This window comes from Rattus norvegicus, chromosome 4, assembly GCF_021556685.1.
Source record: "Rattus norvegicus strain SHRSP/BbbUtx chromosome 4, alternate assembly SHRSP_T2T, whole genome shotgun sequence".
NCBI classification, from domain to species: domain Eukaryota; kingdom Metazoa; phylum Chordata; class Mammalia; order Rodentia; family Muridae; genus Rattus; species Rattus norvegicus.
The window spans coordinates 54175001-54188907 of NC_141537.1; the positions used below are offsets into that span (position 1 = coordinate 54175001).

At 37.7% G+C, this 13907-nt stretch overlaps 1 protein-coding gene across 1 annotated transcript in view; it reads left to right on the forward strand.

The window, feature by feature from the left end:
* Hyal5 (hyaluronoglucosaminidase 5) overlaps window positions 1-9353 on the forward strand; it is a 29639-nt gene extending 20286 nt beyond the window's left edge. Inside the window, exon 4 of the mRNA NM_001024321.1 lies at window positions 8624-9353. Within this exon, the coding sequence (NP_001019492.1) occupies window positions 8624-9160 (537 nt within the window). The 3' untranslated portion in view covers window positions 9161-9353. The remainder of the gene's footprint in view (window positions 1-8623) is intronic.
* Window positions 9354-13907: the final 4554 nt, after the last annotated feature.

Sequence of the window (13907 nt, forward strand, 5' to 3'; positions counted from 1 at the left end):
GTTCAACAGAAGGGTTTAGTTTATGGCCTAATGTTTCAGTCATACCTTGGTAGTTGCTGCTTTCCTCCTCCTCCTCCTCCTCCTCCTCCTCCTCCTCCTCCTCCTCCTCCTCCTCCTCCTCCTCCTCCTCTGCCTCTTTTCTTTTTTTCCATCTTTATTAAATTGGTTATTTCTTATTTACATTTCAAATATTATTCCCCTTCCCGATTTCCATGCCAACATCTCCCTAACCCCTCTCCCTCCCATTCTATATGGGTATTCCCCTCCCAATCCTACCCCCATTACCACCCTCCCCACAAGAATCCCACTCACTGGGGATCCAGCCTTGGCAGGACCAAGGGCCTCCCCTTACACTGGTGCCCTTACTAGGCTATTCATTGCTACGTATTCAGTTGGAGCCCAGGGTCAGTCCACATATAGTCTTTGGGTAGTGGCTTAGTCCCTGGAAGCTCTGGTTGGCATTGTTGTTCATATGGGGTCTCAAGCCCGTTCAGCTCTTTCAGTCATTTCTCTGATTCCTTCAACAGGGGTCCCGTTCTCAGTTCAGTGGTTTTCTGGTGGCATTTGCCTATGTATTTGCTGTATTCTGGCTGGGTCTTTCAGGAGAGATCTACATCCAGTTCCTGTCAGCCTGCACTTCTTTGCTTCATCTATCTTATCTAGTTTGGTGGCTATGTGTGTATGGGCCATATGTGGGGCAGGCTCTGAATGGCTGTTCCTTCAGCTTCTGTTCTAAACTTTGCCTCTCTCTTCCCTCCCAAGGGTATTCTTGTTCCCCTTTAAGGAAGGAGTGAAGCATCTGAATTTTGGTCATCCTTCTTGAGTTTCATGTGTTCTGTGCATCTAGGGTATATCGAGCATTTGAGCTAATATCCACTTATCAATGAGTGCATACCATGTGTGTTTTTCTGTGATTGGGTTATCTCCCTCAGGATGATATTTTCCAGTTCCCTCCATTTGCCTATGAATTTCATAAAGTCATTGTTTTTGATAGCTGAGTAGTATTCCGTGTGTAGATGTACCACATTTTCTGTATCCATTACTCAGTAGAACAGCATCTGACTTCTTTCCATTTTCTGGCTACTATAAATAAGGCTGCTATGAACATAGTGGAGCATGTGTCTTTGTTGAATATTGGAGCATCTTTTGGGTATATACCCAAGAGAGGTATATCGGGGTCCTCAGTTAGTGCAATGTCCAATTTTCTGAGGAACCTGACTGATTTCCAGAATGGTTGTACCAGTCTGCAATCCCACCAACAATGGAGGAGTGTTCCTCTTTCTCCGCATCCTCGCCAGCATCTGCTGTCGCCTGAGTTTTTGATCTTAGCCATTCTTACTGGTGTGAGGTAAAATCTCAGGGTTGTTTTGATTTGCATTTCCCTTATGACTAAAGATGTTGAACATTTCTTTAGGTGTTTCTCAGCCATTAGGCATTCCTCAGCTGTGAATTCTTTGTTTAGCTCAGAACCCCATTTTTTAATAGGGTTATTTGTCTCCCTGCAGTCTAACTTCTTGAGTTCTTTGTATATTTTGGATATAAGCACTCTATCAGTTGTAGGATTGGTAAAGATCTTTTCCCAATCTGTTGGTTGCCGTTCTTCCTAACAACAGTGTCCTTTGCCTTATAGAAGTTTTGAACTTTTATGAGATCCCATTTTTCGATTCTTGATCTTAGACCATAAGCCATTGGTGTTTGGTTCAGGAAATTTTCTCTAGTGCCCATGTGTTCGAGATTCTTCCCTACTTTCTCTTTTATTAGTTTGAGTGTATCTGGTTTTATGTGGAGGTCCTTGATCCACGTGGACTTAAGCTTTGTACAGGGTGATAAGCATGGATCGATCTGCATTCTTCTACATGCTGACCTCCAGTTGAACCAGCACCATTTGCTGAAAATACTATCTTTTTTCCATTGGATGGTTTTGGCTCCTTTGTCAAAAATCAAGTGACCATAGGTGTATGGCTTCATTTCTGGGTCTTCAATTCTATTTCCCTTGTCTATCTGCTTGTCTCTGTACCAATACCATGCAGTTTTTATCACTATTGCTCTGTAATACAGCTTGAGTTCAGAGATAGTGATTCCGCAGGAAGTCCTTTTATTGTTGAGGGTAGTTTTAGATATCCTGGGTTTTTTGTTATTCCAGATGAATTTCCAAATTTTTCTGTCTAACTTTATGAAGAATTGGATTGAAATTTTAATGGAGATTGCATTGAATCTGTAGATCGCTTTTGGTAAAATGGTCATTTTTACAGTATTAATCCTGCCAATCCAGGAGCATGGGAGATCTTTCAATCTTCTGAAATCTTCTTCAATTTCTTTCTTCAGAGGCTTGAAGTTCTTATCATACAGATCTTTTACTTGTTGGGTTAAAGTCATGCCGAGGTATTTTATATTATTTGGGACTATAATGAAGGGTGTCTTTTCCCTAATATCTTTCTCAGCCTGTTTATCCTTTGAGTAGAGGAAGGCTACTGATTTATTTGAGTTAATTTTATACCCAGCCACTTTGCCGAATGTGTTTATCAGGTTTAGTAGTTCTCTGGTAGAACTTTTGGGATCACTTAAATATACTATCATATTATCTGCAAATAGTGATATTTGATTTCTTCCTTTCCAATCTGTATCCCATTGACCTCTTTTTGTTGTCCGATTTCTCTGGCTAGGACTTCAAGGACTATATTTAATAAGTAGGGAGAGAGTGGGCAGCCTTGTCTAGTCCCTGATTTTAGTGGGATTGCTTCAAGTTTCTCTCCATTTAGTTTAATGTTAGCTACTCATTTGCTGTACATGGCTTTTACTATGTTTAGGTATGGGCCTTGAACTCCTGATCTTTAGAGGACTTTTGTCATGAAAGTGTATTGAATTTTGTCAAATGCTTTCTCAGCATCTAATGAAATGATCATGTGACTTTTATCTTTCAGTTTGTTTATATAATGGATTACGTTGATGGTTTCCTGTTTATTAAACCATTCCTGCATGCCTGGTATGAAGCCTACTTGATCATGATGGATGATTGTTTTGATGGGTTCTTGGATTCGGTTTGCAAGAATTTTACTGAGTATTTTTTGCGTCGATATTCATAAGGGAAATTGGTCTGAAGTTCTCTTTATTTTTTGGGTATATGTGTGGTATAGGTGTAAGACTAATTGTGGCTTGATAGAATTCGGTAGCACTCTGTCTGTTTCAATTTTGTGGAATAGTTTGGATAATATTGGTATGACGTCTTGTATGAAGGTCTGATAGAATTCTCCACTGAACCCATCTGTACCTGGGCTCTTTTTGGTTGGGAGACCTTTAATGATTGCTTCTATTTCTTTAAGAGTTAGGGGGTTGTTTAAATGGTTTATCTGTTCCTGATTTACTTTCAGTACCTGGTATCTGTGTAGGAAATTGTCCATTTCCTCCAGATTTTCCAGTTTTGTTGAATATAGGCTTTTTTAGTAGGGTTTGATGATTTTTTGAATGTCCTCTGATTCTGTTAAGTCTCCCTTTTCATTTCTGATTTTGTTAATTTGAACACACTCTCTATGTCTTCTGGTTAGTCTGGCTAAGGGTTTATCTATCTTGTTGATTTTCTCAAAGAACCAGCTTTTGGTTCTGTAGATTCTTTGTATAGTCTTTTTTGTTTCTACTTGGTTGTTTTCAGCTCTGAGTTTGATTATTTCCTGCCTTCTACTCCTCCTGGGTATATTTGCTTCTTTTTGTTCTAGAGCTTTTAGGTGTGCTGTCAACCTGCTTATATATGCTCTCCCCTGTTTCTTTCTGCAGGCACTCAGCGCTATGAGTTTTCCTCTTAGCACAGCTTTCATTGTGTTCCATAAGTTTGGGTATGTTGTACCTTCATTTTCATTAAATTTTAAGAAGTCTTTAATTTCTTTCTTGTTTTCTTCCTTGACCAGGTTATCATTGAGTAGAGCATTGTTCAACTTCCATGTATATTTGGGTGTTCTTTCCTTATTGTTATTGAAGACCAGCTTTAGCCTGTGGTGGTCTGATAGGACACATGGGATTATTTCTATCTTTCTGTATCTGTTGAGGCCTGTTTTATCACCAATTATATGGTCAATTTTGGAGAAAGTACCATGAGGAGCTGAGAAGAATGTATATCCTTTTGTTTTAGGATAGAATGTTCTATAAATATCTGTTAAGTCCATTTGGTTCATGACTTCTCTTAGTCTGTCTATGTCTCTGTTTAATTTCTGTTTCCATGATCTGTCCATTGATGAGAGTGGGGTGTTGAAATCTCCTACTATTTTTGTGTGAGGTGCAACGTGTGCTTTGAGTTTTAGTAAGGTTTCTTTTATGTATGTAGGTGCCCTTGTATTTGGAGCATAGATATTTAGGATTGAGAGTTCATCTTGGTGGATTTTTTCTTTGATGAATATGAAGTGTCCTTCCTTATCTTTTTTTATGACTTTTGGTTGAAAATCGATTTTATTCGATATTATAATGAGTACTCCAGCTTGCTTCTTCGGACCATTTGCTTGGAAAGTGGTTTTCCACCCTTTTACTCTGTTGTAGTATCTGTCTTTGTCTCTGAGGTGTGTTTCCTGCATGCAACAAAAATGCTGGGTCCTCTTTACGTATCCAATCTGTTAGTCTATGTCTTTTTATTGGGAGTTGAGACCATTGATGTTGAGAGATATTAAGGAATAGTGATTATTGCTTCCTGTTATATTCATATTTGGATATGAGTTTATGTTTGTGTGCTTTTCTTCTCTTTGTTTTGTTGCCAAGACGATTAGTTTCTTGCTTCTTCTAGGGTATAGCTTGCCTCCTTATGTTGGGCTTTACCATTTATTATCCTTTGTAGTGATGGATTTGTAGAAAGATATTGTGTAAATTTGGTTTTGTCATGGAATATCTTGGTTTCTCCATCTATGTTAATTGAGAGTTTTGCAGGATACAGTAACCTGGGCTGGCATTTGTGTTCTCTTAGGGTCTGTATGACATCTGTCCAGGATCTTCTGGTTTTCATAGTTTCTGGTGAAAAGTCTGGTGTGATTCTGATAGGTCTGCCTTTATATGTTACTTGACCTTTTTCCCTTACTGCTTTTAATATTCTTTCTTTATTTTGTGCATTTGGTGTTTTGAGTATTATGTGACAGGAGGAGTTTCTTTTCTGGTCCAATCTTTTTGGAGTTCTGTAGTCTTCTTTTATGTTTATGGGCATCTCTTTCTTTAGGTTAGGGAAGTTTTCTTCTATGATTTTGTTGAAGATATTTACTGGTCCTTTGATTTGGGAGTCTTCACTCTCTTCTATACCTATTATCCTTAGGTTTGATCTTCTCATTGTGTCCTGGATTTCCTGTATGTTTTGGGCCAGTAGTTTTTTTTTTTTTTTTTTGTTTTACGTTATCTTTGACAGTTGTGACGATGATTTCTATGGAATCTTCTGCTCCTGAGATTCTCTCTTCTATCTCTTGTATTCTGTTGGTGATGCTTGTATCTACATCTCCTTAACTCTTTCTTCAGTTTTCTTATCCAGGGTTGTCTCCCTTTGTACTTTCTTTATTGTTTCTATTTCCATTTTCAATTCCTTCACCTGTTTGATTGTGTTTTCCTGTAATTCTTTCAGGGATTTGTTGTGTTTCCTCTCAAAGGGCTTCTACTTGTTTACTTGTGTTTTCCTGCATTTTTCTAAGGGAGTCCTTTATGTCTTTCTTAAAGTCCTCCATCATCATGATCAAATGTGATTTAAAATCTAGATCTTGCTTTTCTGGTGTGTTTGGATATTCAGTGTTTGCTTTGGTGGGAGAATTGGGTTCCAATGATGCCATGTAGTCTTGTTTTCTGTTGATTGGGTTCCTGCACTTGCCTCTTGCCATCAGGTCATCTCTGGTGTTACTTTGTTCTGCTATTTCTAGCAGTAGCTTGACCATACTATAGGTCTGTGTGTCAGGAGTGGTGTATACCTGTTTTCCTGTTTTCTTTCAGCCCGTTTTGGGAACAGAGTGTCTGCTATCAGGGTTCCTGTCTACCGGCTTTCAGTTGTTCCTGTGGGCATGTGTCCTGAGTCCACCTGGCAGGTCACTTGGAGCAGAAAAGTTGATCTTACCTCTAGTCTCAGGCCTGAAGTAACTCCTCAGGGCTAGGTTTCAGCTCTCTGTGAGGGCAGCAATCAGAAGAGCCTGCTCCGCCTTCTCCTGGGTCCCTGTGCACAGGGGGCCCAGATGTAGCTAGGTGTTTTCCTCTAGACTCAGAAATGTGGGTAGAGAGTAGTCTCCGCTGGTTTCCCAGGTGTACCTGCCCCTTTGTAGGTCTAGCTCTCCCTCCCATGGGATTTGGGTGCAGGGAACTGTTTGACCATGTCCCTTCAGATCCATGCGCAGTCTGGACCACAGGGCTCCTGCAGCTTGAGTGCCCCTATCTTCCTGTTCCCAGAGGCCCTATACAGTTTCCTCTTGGGCCAGGGGTGTGGGCAAAGGTAGGCAGAAGGGGCAGTTTCACCTGCCCTGCAGTCTCAGGAGTGCCCACACGTCAGGGCGATGAGCTCTCTCTCCCTTGGGGTTTGGGAGCAGGGAGCTGTGTGCTGGGATTAGCGGGGTTCGGGCTCCAGCTAGAAACCAGAAGTGTCTGGTCCCAGAGGAATTTTGTCTTTTTGTGTCCTGAGTCCACCAGACATATTTGGAGCAGAAAAGTTGGTCTTACCTCTAGTCTTGGGCCTGAAATAGCTTCTTGGGGTTGGGTTCAGCTCTCCCTCCTCCTCCTCCTCCTCCTCCTCCTCTTCCTCCTTTTTCTCCCTCATCCTCCTGTTTATTTCTTAAAATTTTATTTTTTATTGAAAAATTATTTTCATTACTATATACTGATCATGGTTTTCCCTCCCTTCTTAACACTCTACCTTCATGTCTTCTTACTTAAAAGGAAAAAAATCATAAATAAAACAAAACTATAACACAAATCAAAAACTAAACTAAGAAAAAACATAGAAATGCTCTCTCTCTCACACACACACAGACACACACACACAGACACACACACACACACACACACACACACACACACACACACACTACATAAAACTCCAAATGGAAAGCATAACACCCAAGCAAAAAGTTCAGTAAGGAAAATAAAAAAGGTCAGACAAAACAAAATATTGCCCTAATACTTCTGAATTCATTTTACATTGGCCATCCTGCTCATCATGGACCTTCTGTAAAGTGTGATGACATTTCCTTGGAGAAACTAATATTGTCTTTGTAAGCAGTTGTCAATTGGAGACAGTTTCTTGGTTAGCTCATTGGTTGGGGGTGGGAGTTCCTGTCTGCTTCCTCATCTCAGCATTCATACTCTGTTTGATTTGGATATAGGGAGATCCCATGAGAGTTTGTATTTGTGTCATTTCTCTTGTATATAAATAGACTGTTTCCTTGGTATCATTCATTTTCTCTGGCTATTACATCCTTTCTGCCTCCTTTTCCACACAATTTCCCAAGACATGTAGTGAGGGATTTGATAAAAAACATTCCATTTAGGACTGAGTATTACAAGGCTTTTCTCTCTCTGCACATTGTCCAGCTGTGGGCATCTGTTTTTTCTTTCTATCTACTGCAGGAGAAAGCATCTCTGATTATGACTGATTGAGACACTGATATATGAGTAGAACAGAATATCATTAGAAATTATTTTATTGTTATATTTCTTTTACAGCACAGTAATATTTGATCTGCCCTTGACCCCCGAGGTCCATGGATTATCTAGTATCAAATCTTGACCTCAGAAACAGTGTCAGAGCTTCCCGCTCATTGGTCTTAGATCCAATCAGACAGTGGTTATTGCCATTGTATTTATATCACTATTGCACTATAACGCATAGCTTCTAAGCAGAGTGTTCCTTTACAAGAGATGACAAAGAATTAGGAAGCAGAACTCTTTTCTGGAATTCTATGCCTTCAGCAAAGATTCCTAGGCTGCTTAATTAGTTTTTATGTTCAGTCCTCATTTATACCAACGTGAAGGTGCTCAACACTCAAATTCTGCAAAATTTTCCAAAGGACTGACTGTTATACATACAAAATTATGTAACATATATATATAAACTATACAGTTTGAACTCATGTGTTTTGAACCATCAACTTGGAAACTATCTTTGAAACTGTTTAGACCTGTCTGAGAAATGTTATTCTTATGTTTTTCTAACTTAATGGATGGTTAATTGAGAAAACATTGTGTGTGTGTGTGTGTGTGTGTGTGTGTGTGTGTGTGTTTCTTTTTGTTGTTGCAATAGTCCTATGTATCAGGCTTTAAAAATAATCTTTATTTTATCAGCTATAAAACTTGAGCATAGTAAAACTAATTAATTAGATATTTGAGACATTCCCGAGGTCATTTATGAAGCTGTGATTCCAATCACCAGGGCAAGAGAAATTCAAAGCCCATACTTAAACAGTTGAAACATTTTATCCCTTCGATTAATTCATCAACAACTGAGGAAGTTCAAAGCTAAAATGCAATGGCACACAAAACTTAAGAATGTTATGAGAACAACTGGTAATATTGTAAAGTGAAAAAGAATATTTACTAACAATGTGGTGTGCCTATTGCTTTGTTCTTTAAGAGTTGGTGCAGTATATTGTCACAAAGAACTTATGCCTTGATATTCTATTTTATGATTTTACAGAAATCTTGTATGAACTTACATGATTATTTGAAGACCACCCTGAATCCTTATATAATCAATGTCACCCTTGCAGCCAAAATGTGTAGCCAAACACTTTGCCAGAATCAAGGCATATGTTCGAGGAAAGATTGGAATTCGAATGACTATCTACACTTGAGCCCTCGGAATTTTCAGATTCATTTTATAAAACATGGAAAGTATGAAATCATTGGCAGTCCCACTCTTGATGATCTGCAGTATTTTTCCAAAAACTTCCGTTGCAGCTGTTTCTCCAACTTGGACTGTAAGGAGAGAGTTGACATAAACCATGTGAGCAGGGTCAATGTGTGTACTCTTGAAGACATTTGCATTAATTCCCTTGTAATTTCAGACCGTAGTAAGCTACATGACAACTGGGATCACCTTTATTTTGCTAATGACAAACAGTCAGGTATTACATCATCTGCCACAGTGAGTCCATGTGTGCCAAGAAAAGATGTCAGTGGGTACCTCTTTGTTCTCTCTCTCTATTCACGGCATTTGAAATATTCACTATAGGGTTTTGACCACTGAAAAACTGGACACTATCTTTTGAAAATAATTCTATGTAAATAATCAGGATTATACTTTGAATTTTAGAGGCAAAATGTATATTCTTCTATCAAAAACTGATTGCAAGGCTGTCATATTTTTAGGGATATGGTCTTCTGAGAAGAGTGAAGATTAAATAAAATCAAGTTGCTATAATAAATGAATGTCTTTCAGTAATTTTTAGAAGTACGCTATTAGTTAAAATTTGGCAATGTTTTAAACTAATTTATCATTGTTTAAGAGTTTTAAGAAAATGAAAATTTATAACTTTTAAAGTGGAATTTCTCAAGTACCCTCATCTGCCATAATTATAATTTTTAGCCAAACTATTTTGAAAAATATTTATATTTAGGATTTGTAGAAAAGTAAACTTTAGAAACGATAATATTTTTACATGAAAATATATTTTTTGAAATGTATACTTTTAAAGTATTCATATTGGCTTTTCATTTCTGATTATCAAGATTAATTCTTGTTCCTAAAATAGCTGTTTTCACCTAAGCACACATTTTTCATTAATCTGTATCATAAAGCTTTTATTGAGTTTTACTTCTTCCAGGCTTGGTATTCAATGTCACTAAATCCTTGTAAAGGAGCATATTTCTTTCCATCAGTGAATTGGAAAGTTGTAGGTTTAAAGCGAAAATAAATGGATGTTGAGAATAGTGTGTTTTCAATGCTATAGTGTGTTCACAGTACTTTGGCATGAAAATGAGAAGCTGTGAGGTCAGAATGTCTGGAAAGAGATGAGGCAAAGGGTGTTGGAAGAGTTGAATACAGAGGAGTAAGAGAACACTTCAGAAAGAGGAAGAGCTGAGTGTGCTGTTGGAGTGGGGTAAAGCAGAAGATGGTCAAATGATGAACCCTTCTGACCGGTGCTGAGAGGCTAGGACTTTACAGTGAAGATATCCATACATCTTTATGTCTGCCCTGGTTTTTACCACTCACCTACTACAACACAATGCATCTATTTCTAATTCTCATTATAGTCCTATAATATACACACACTGAGGGCAGTTATTTGGTGACTTTTATTACAACTGTATCTAATGTGTGACAATCTCTGGGACTAAGAATGATCCCCTTGAATAAGGTTTTGGCCTAAGGAATGGTCATGGGCACTTTTAATGCCTTTAAGATCTTTCCCTTAAACTGCACCTTTCACTCTCCAGTCCTGTTAAGATTTTTTTTGCCAAAGCCATGTCTTCCAAAGTTAGTTATTGAAAAAAATTATTTGATAAAGTCAAAGTAGTGTTCAGGACTTAGAAAGAATAGAGGCAGCAAAAACTGAAAAGAGATTTTGTAACTGAGCAACTTGAAACACAAATTCCAAATTCTACCAGGAGAGGTGATGAGGTTAATTTTAGGCTTTCATAAGTTCAGTTACGATTTACCTTTTAAGGTCTAAAAGGACTGAATAATAATGACATATGTTAACAGTTGACTTTAAACATAAATTTGAAGTTATCCACAAAAAGTGGAAATAGGTAGGTTCGTAGAAACCTCTCACGTTGATATATCTGAATGGAATGTTGAACCAACATTGTTATGCACCTGATTAAAAAGTATGCCAAAGCATTCCAGTTTTCATCTGTATCCCAGAGCTGACTCTGTGCCACAAATATCTGTACCCCAATCTCACACAAAGAGACCTGGTCTCTCAGGAGTGCTGACATACTTAAGAACAATCCTGAGCCCAAATGGGACCTGCCTGGCGTCCACAGGACACAGGAGCCATGGAGCAACCAGGAACATGATCCTTCTGTTTTTTATCTGCACCCTGAAGCTGATCCTGTGCTACAGATATATGCATCCCAATCCTGCCCAGAGAGAACATGTCTCCCAAGAGTGCTGACACACCTAAAACCACAGGCTTACAGGCTCACAGGAGGGACAAGCTTCAGTGAGAGACAGAAATCCAGCTAACATCAGATATAACCAGATGTCAAGAGGCAAGCACAAAAAACATAAGCAACAGAAACCAAGGCTAATTAGCATCATCAGAACCCAGTTGTCTCATCACAGCAAGTCCTTAATCCCTCATCACACCTGAAAAGCAAGATTCTGATTTAAAATCACATCTCATGATGATAGAGGACTTTAAGAAGGACATAAGTAACCCCCTTAAATAAATAAGGACAACACAGGTAAATAAGTAGAAGCCCTTAAAGAGGAAACACATAAGACCCTTAAAGAAATACAGAAAAGTACAAGCAAACAAGTAAAGGAATTGAACAAAACCATCCAGGATCAAAAAATGGAAATAGGAAAAATGAAGAAATTGCAAAGAGACAATCCTGGATTTTAAAAAAGTCAAGGAAAGAGATTGAGTCATAAATGCAATCATCACTAATAGAAACCTAAAAAAAATAGGTGTAGAAGAGAGTGAAACTTTCTAACTCAAAGGGCCAGTAAGCATATTCAACAAAATTATAGAAGAAAACTTTCCTAACCTAAAGAAAGAGATACTCATAAACATACAAGAAGCCTATAGAACCCAAAATAGATTGGACTAGAAAAATTCCTCCCATCACAGAATAATCAAACACAAAATACACACACACACACACACACACACACACACACACACACACACACACACGAAGAATATTAAAATCAGTAAGGGAAAAAATCAAGTAATATATAAAGGCAGACCCATCAGAATTACAACAGAATTCTCACCAGAGTCTATAAAAGCCAGAAGATCCCAGGGAGATGTCATACAGATCCCAAGAGAACAAAAATGCCAGCACAGGCTACAATACCCAGCAAAACTCTCAATGAACATAGATGGTGAAACCAAGATATTCCATGACAAAACAAAATGTAAACAATATCTTTCCACAAATCCAGCCCTACAAAAGATAATAGATGGAAAGTTCCAACACAAGGAGGGAAACTACACCCAAGAAAAAGCAAGAAACTAATCTCCTTTCAACAAACCCAAAAGAATCTTCTACACATAATTCCACCTCTAACAACAAAATTAACAGGAAACAACAATCACTTGTCTTTAATATATCAACTTCAATGGATTCTATTCCTCAATAAAAAGACATAAACTAACAGACTGGATTTGTAAACAGGATCCAGGATTTTGCTGCATACAGGAAACTCACCTTAGTGACAAAGACAGATACAACCTTAGAGTAAAAGGCTAGAAAAAACTTTCCAAGCTAATGGTCTTAAGAAACAAGATGGAGTAGCCATTTTAATATGAAATAAAATAGACTTTCAACCAAAACTTATCAAAAAAGTTGAGGAAATACTTTTCCTACCTATCAAAGGAAAAATCTATCAGGATGAACTGTCATCTGAATATTTATGCCCCAAATGCTAGGGCAGCCACATTCATAAAAGAAACTTTAATAAAGATCAAAGCACACATTGAACCTCACACAATAATAGTGGGAGACTTTAATACCTGACTCTCACCAATGGACAGATCATGGAAACAGAAGCACAGTGAAACTAATAGAAGTTATAAACCAAAAGGATTTAACAGATATCTATGGAACATTTCATCCTGAAATAATAAAAAAAAACCCCAACCTTATGGTACATTATCCAAAATTGACCATATAATCTGTCTCAAAACAGGCCTCAACAGATACAAAAAGATTGAAATAATCTCATGCATCACATCAGATCACCACGAGCTAAGGCTGGTCTTCAATAACAAAAACATCAGAAAGCCCACATACACATGGAATCTGAACAACTCACTACTTAATGATAATTTGGTCAGGAAAGAAATAAAAAAATTAAAGACTTTTTAGAATTTAATGAAAATGAAGGCACAACATACCCAAACTTATGGGGCCCAATGAAAGCAGTGGTAAGAGGAAAATTCATACCTCTGTCTCCAAAAGAGATTGGAGAGAGTATACACTAGCAGCTGAACAGCATATCTGAAAGCTCTAGAACACAAAGAAGCAAATACCTCGAAGAAGTGTAGATGGCAGAATATAATCAAACTCTGGGGAGAAATCAACCAACTTGAAAAAAAGAGAACTATACAAAGAATAAAAAAAAACCCCAAAACAAAACAAACAAACAAAACAACAAAAACAACAACAAAACAAAAAACAAACAAACAAACAAACAAAAACCCAGGAGCTGGTTCTTTGAGAATTAAGAAGATAGCTAAACCTTTAGCCAGATTAGCCAGAGGGCACAGAGACAGTATCCAAATTAACAAAAGAAGAAATGAAAAGGTAGTCATAACAACAGAAACTGATGGAATTCAAAAACTCATCAGATCCTACTACAAAACGTTATACTCAACAAAACTGGAAAATCTGGATGAAATGAAAAATTTTCTAGACAGATAGCAGGTACCAAAGTTAAATCAGGATTAGATAAACCATCTAAACAGTCCCATAGCTACCAATGAAATAGAAGCAGTCATTAAAAGTCTCCCAACCAAGAAAAAAAAAAGTCCAGGACCAGATGGTTTTAGTACAGAATTCTATCAGGCCTTCGAGGAAGACCTAATGCCAATACTGTTCAAACTATTGCACAAATTAGAAACAGAAGGAACAATATCTAATTCATTATATGAAGCCGCAGTTATGCTGATACCAAAACCACACAAGGTCCAATGAAGAAAGAGAACTTGAAGCAAATTTCTCTTATATCAATGCAAAAACACTCAATAAGATTCTCATAAACTGAACCCAAGAACACATCAAAATGATCACCATGATCAAGG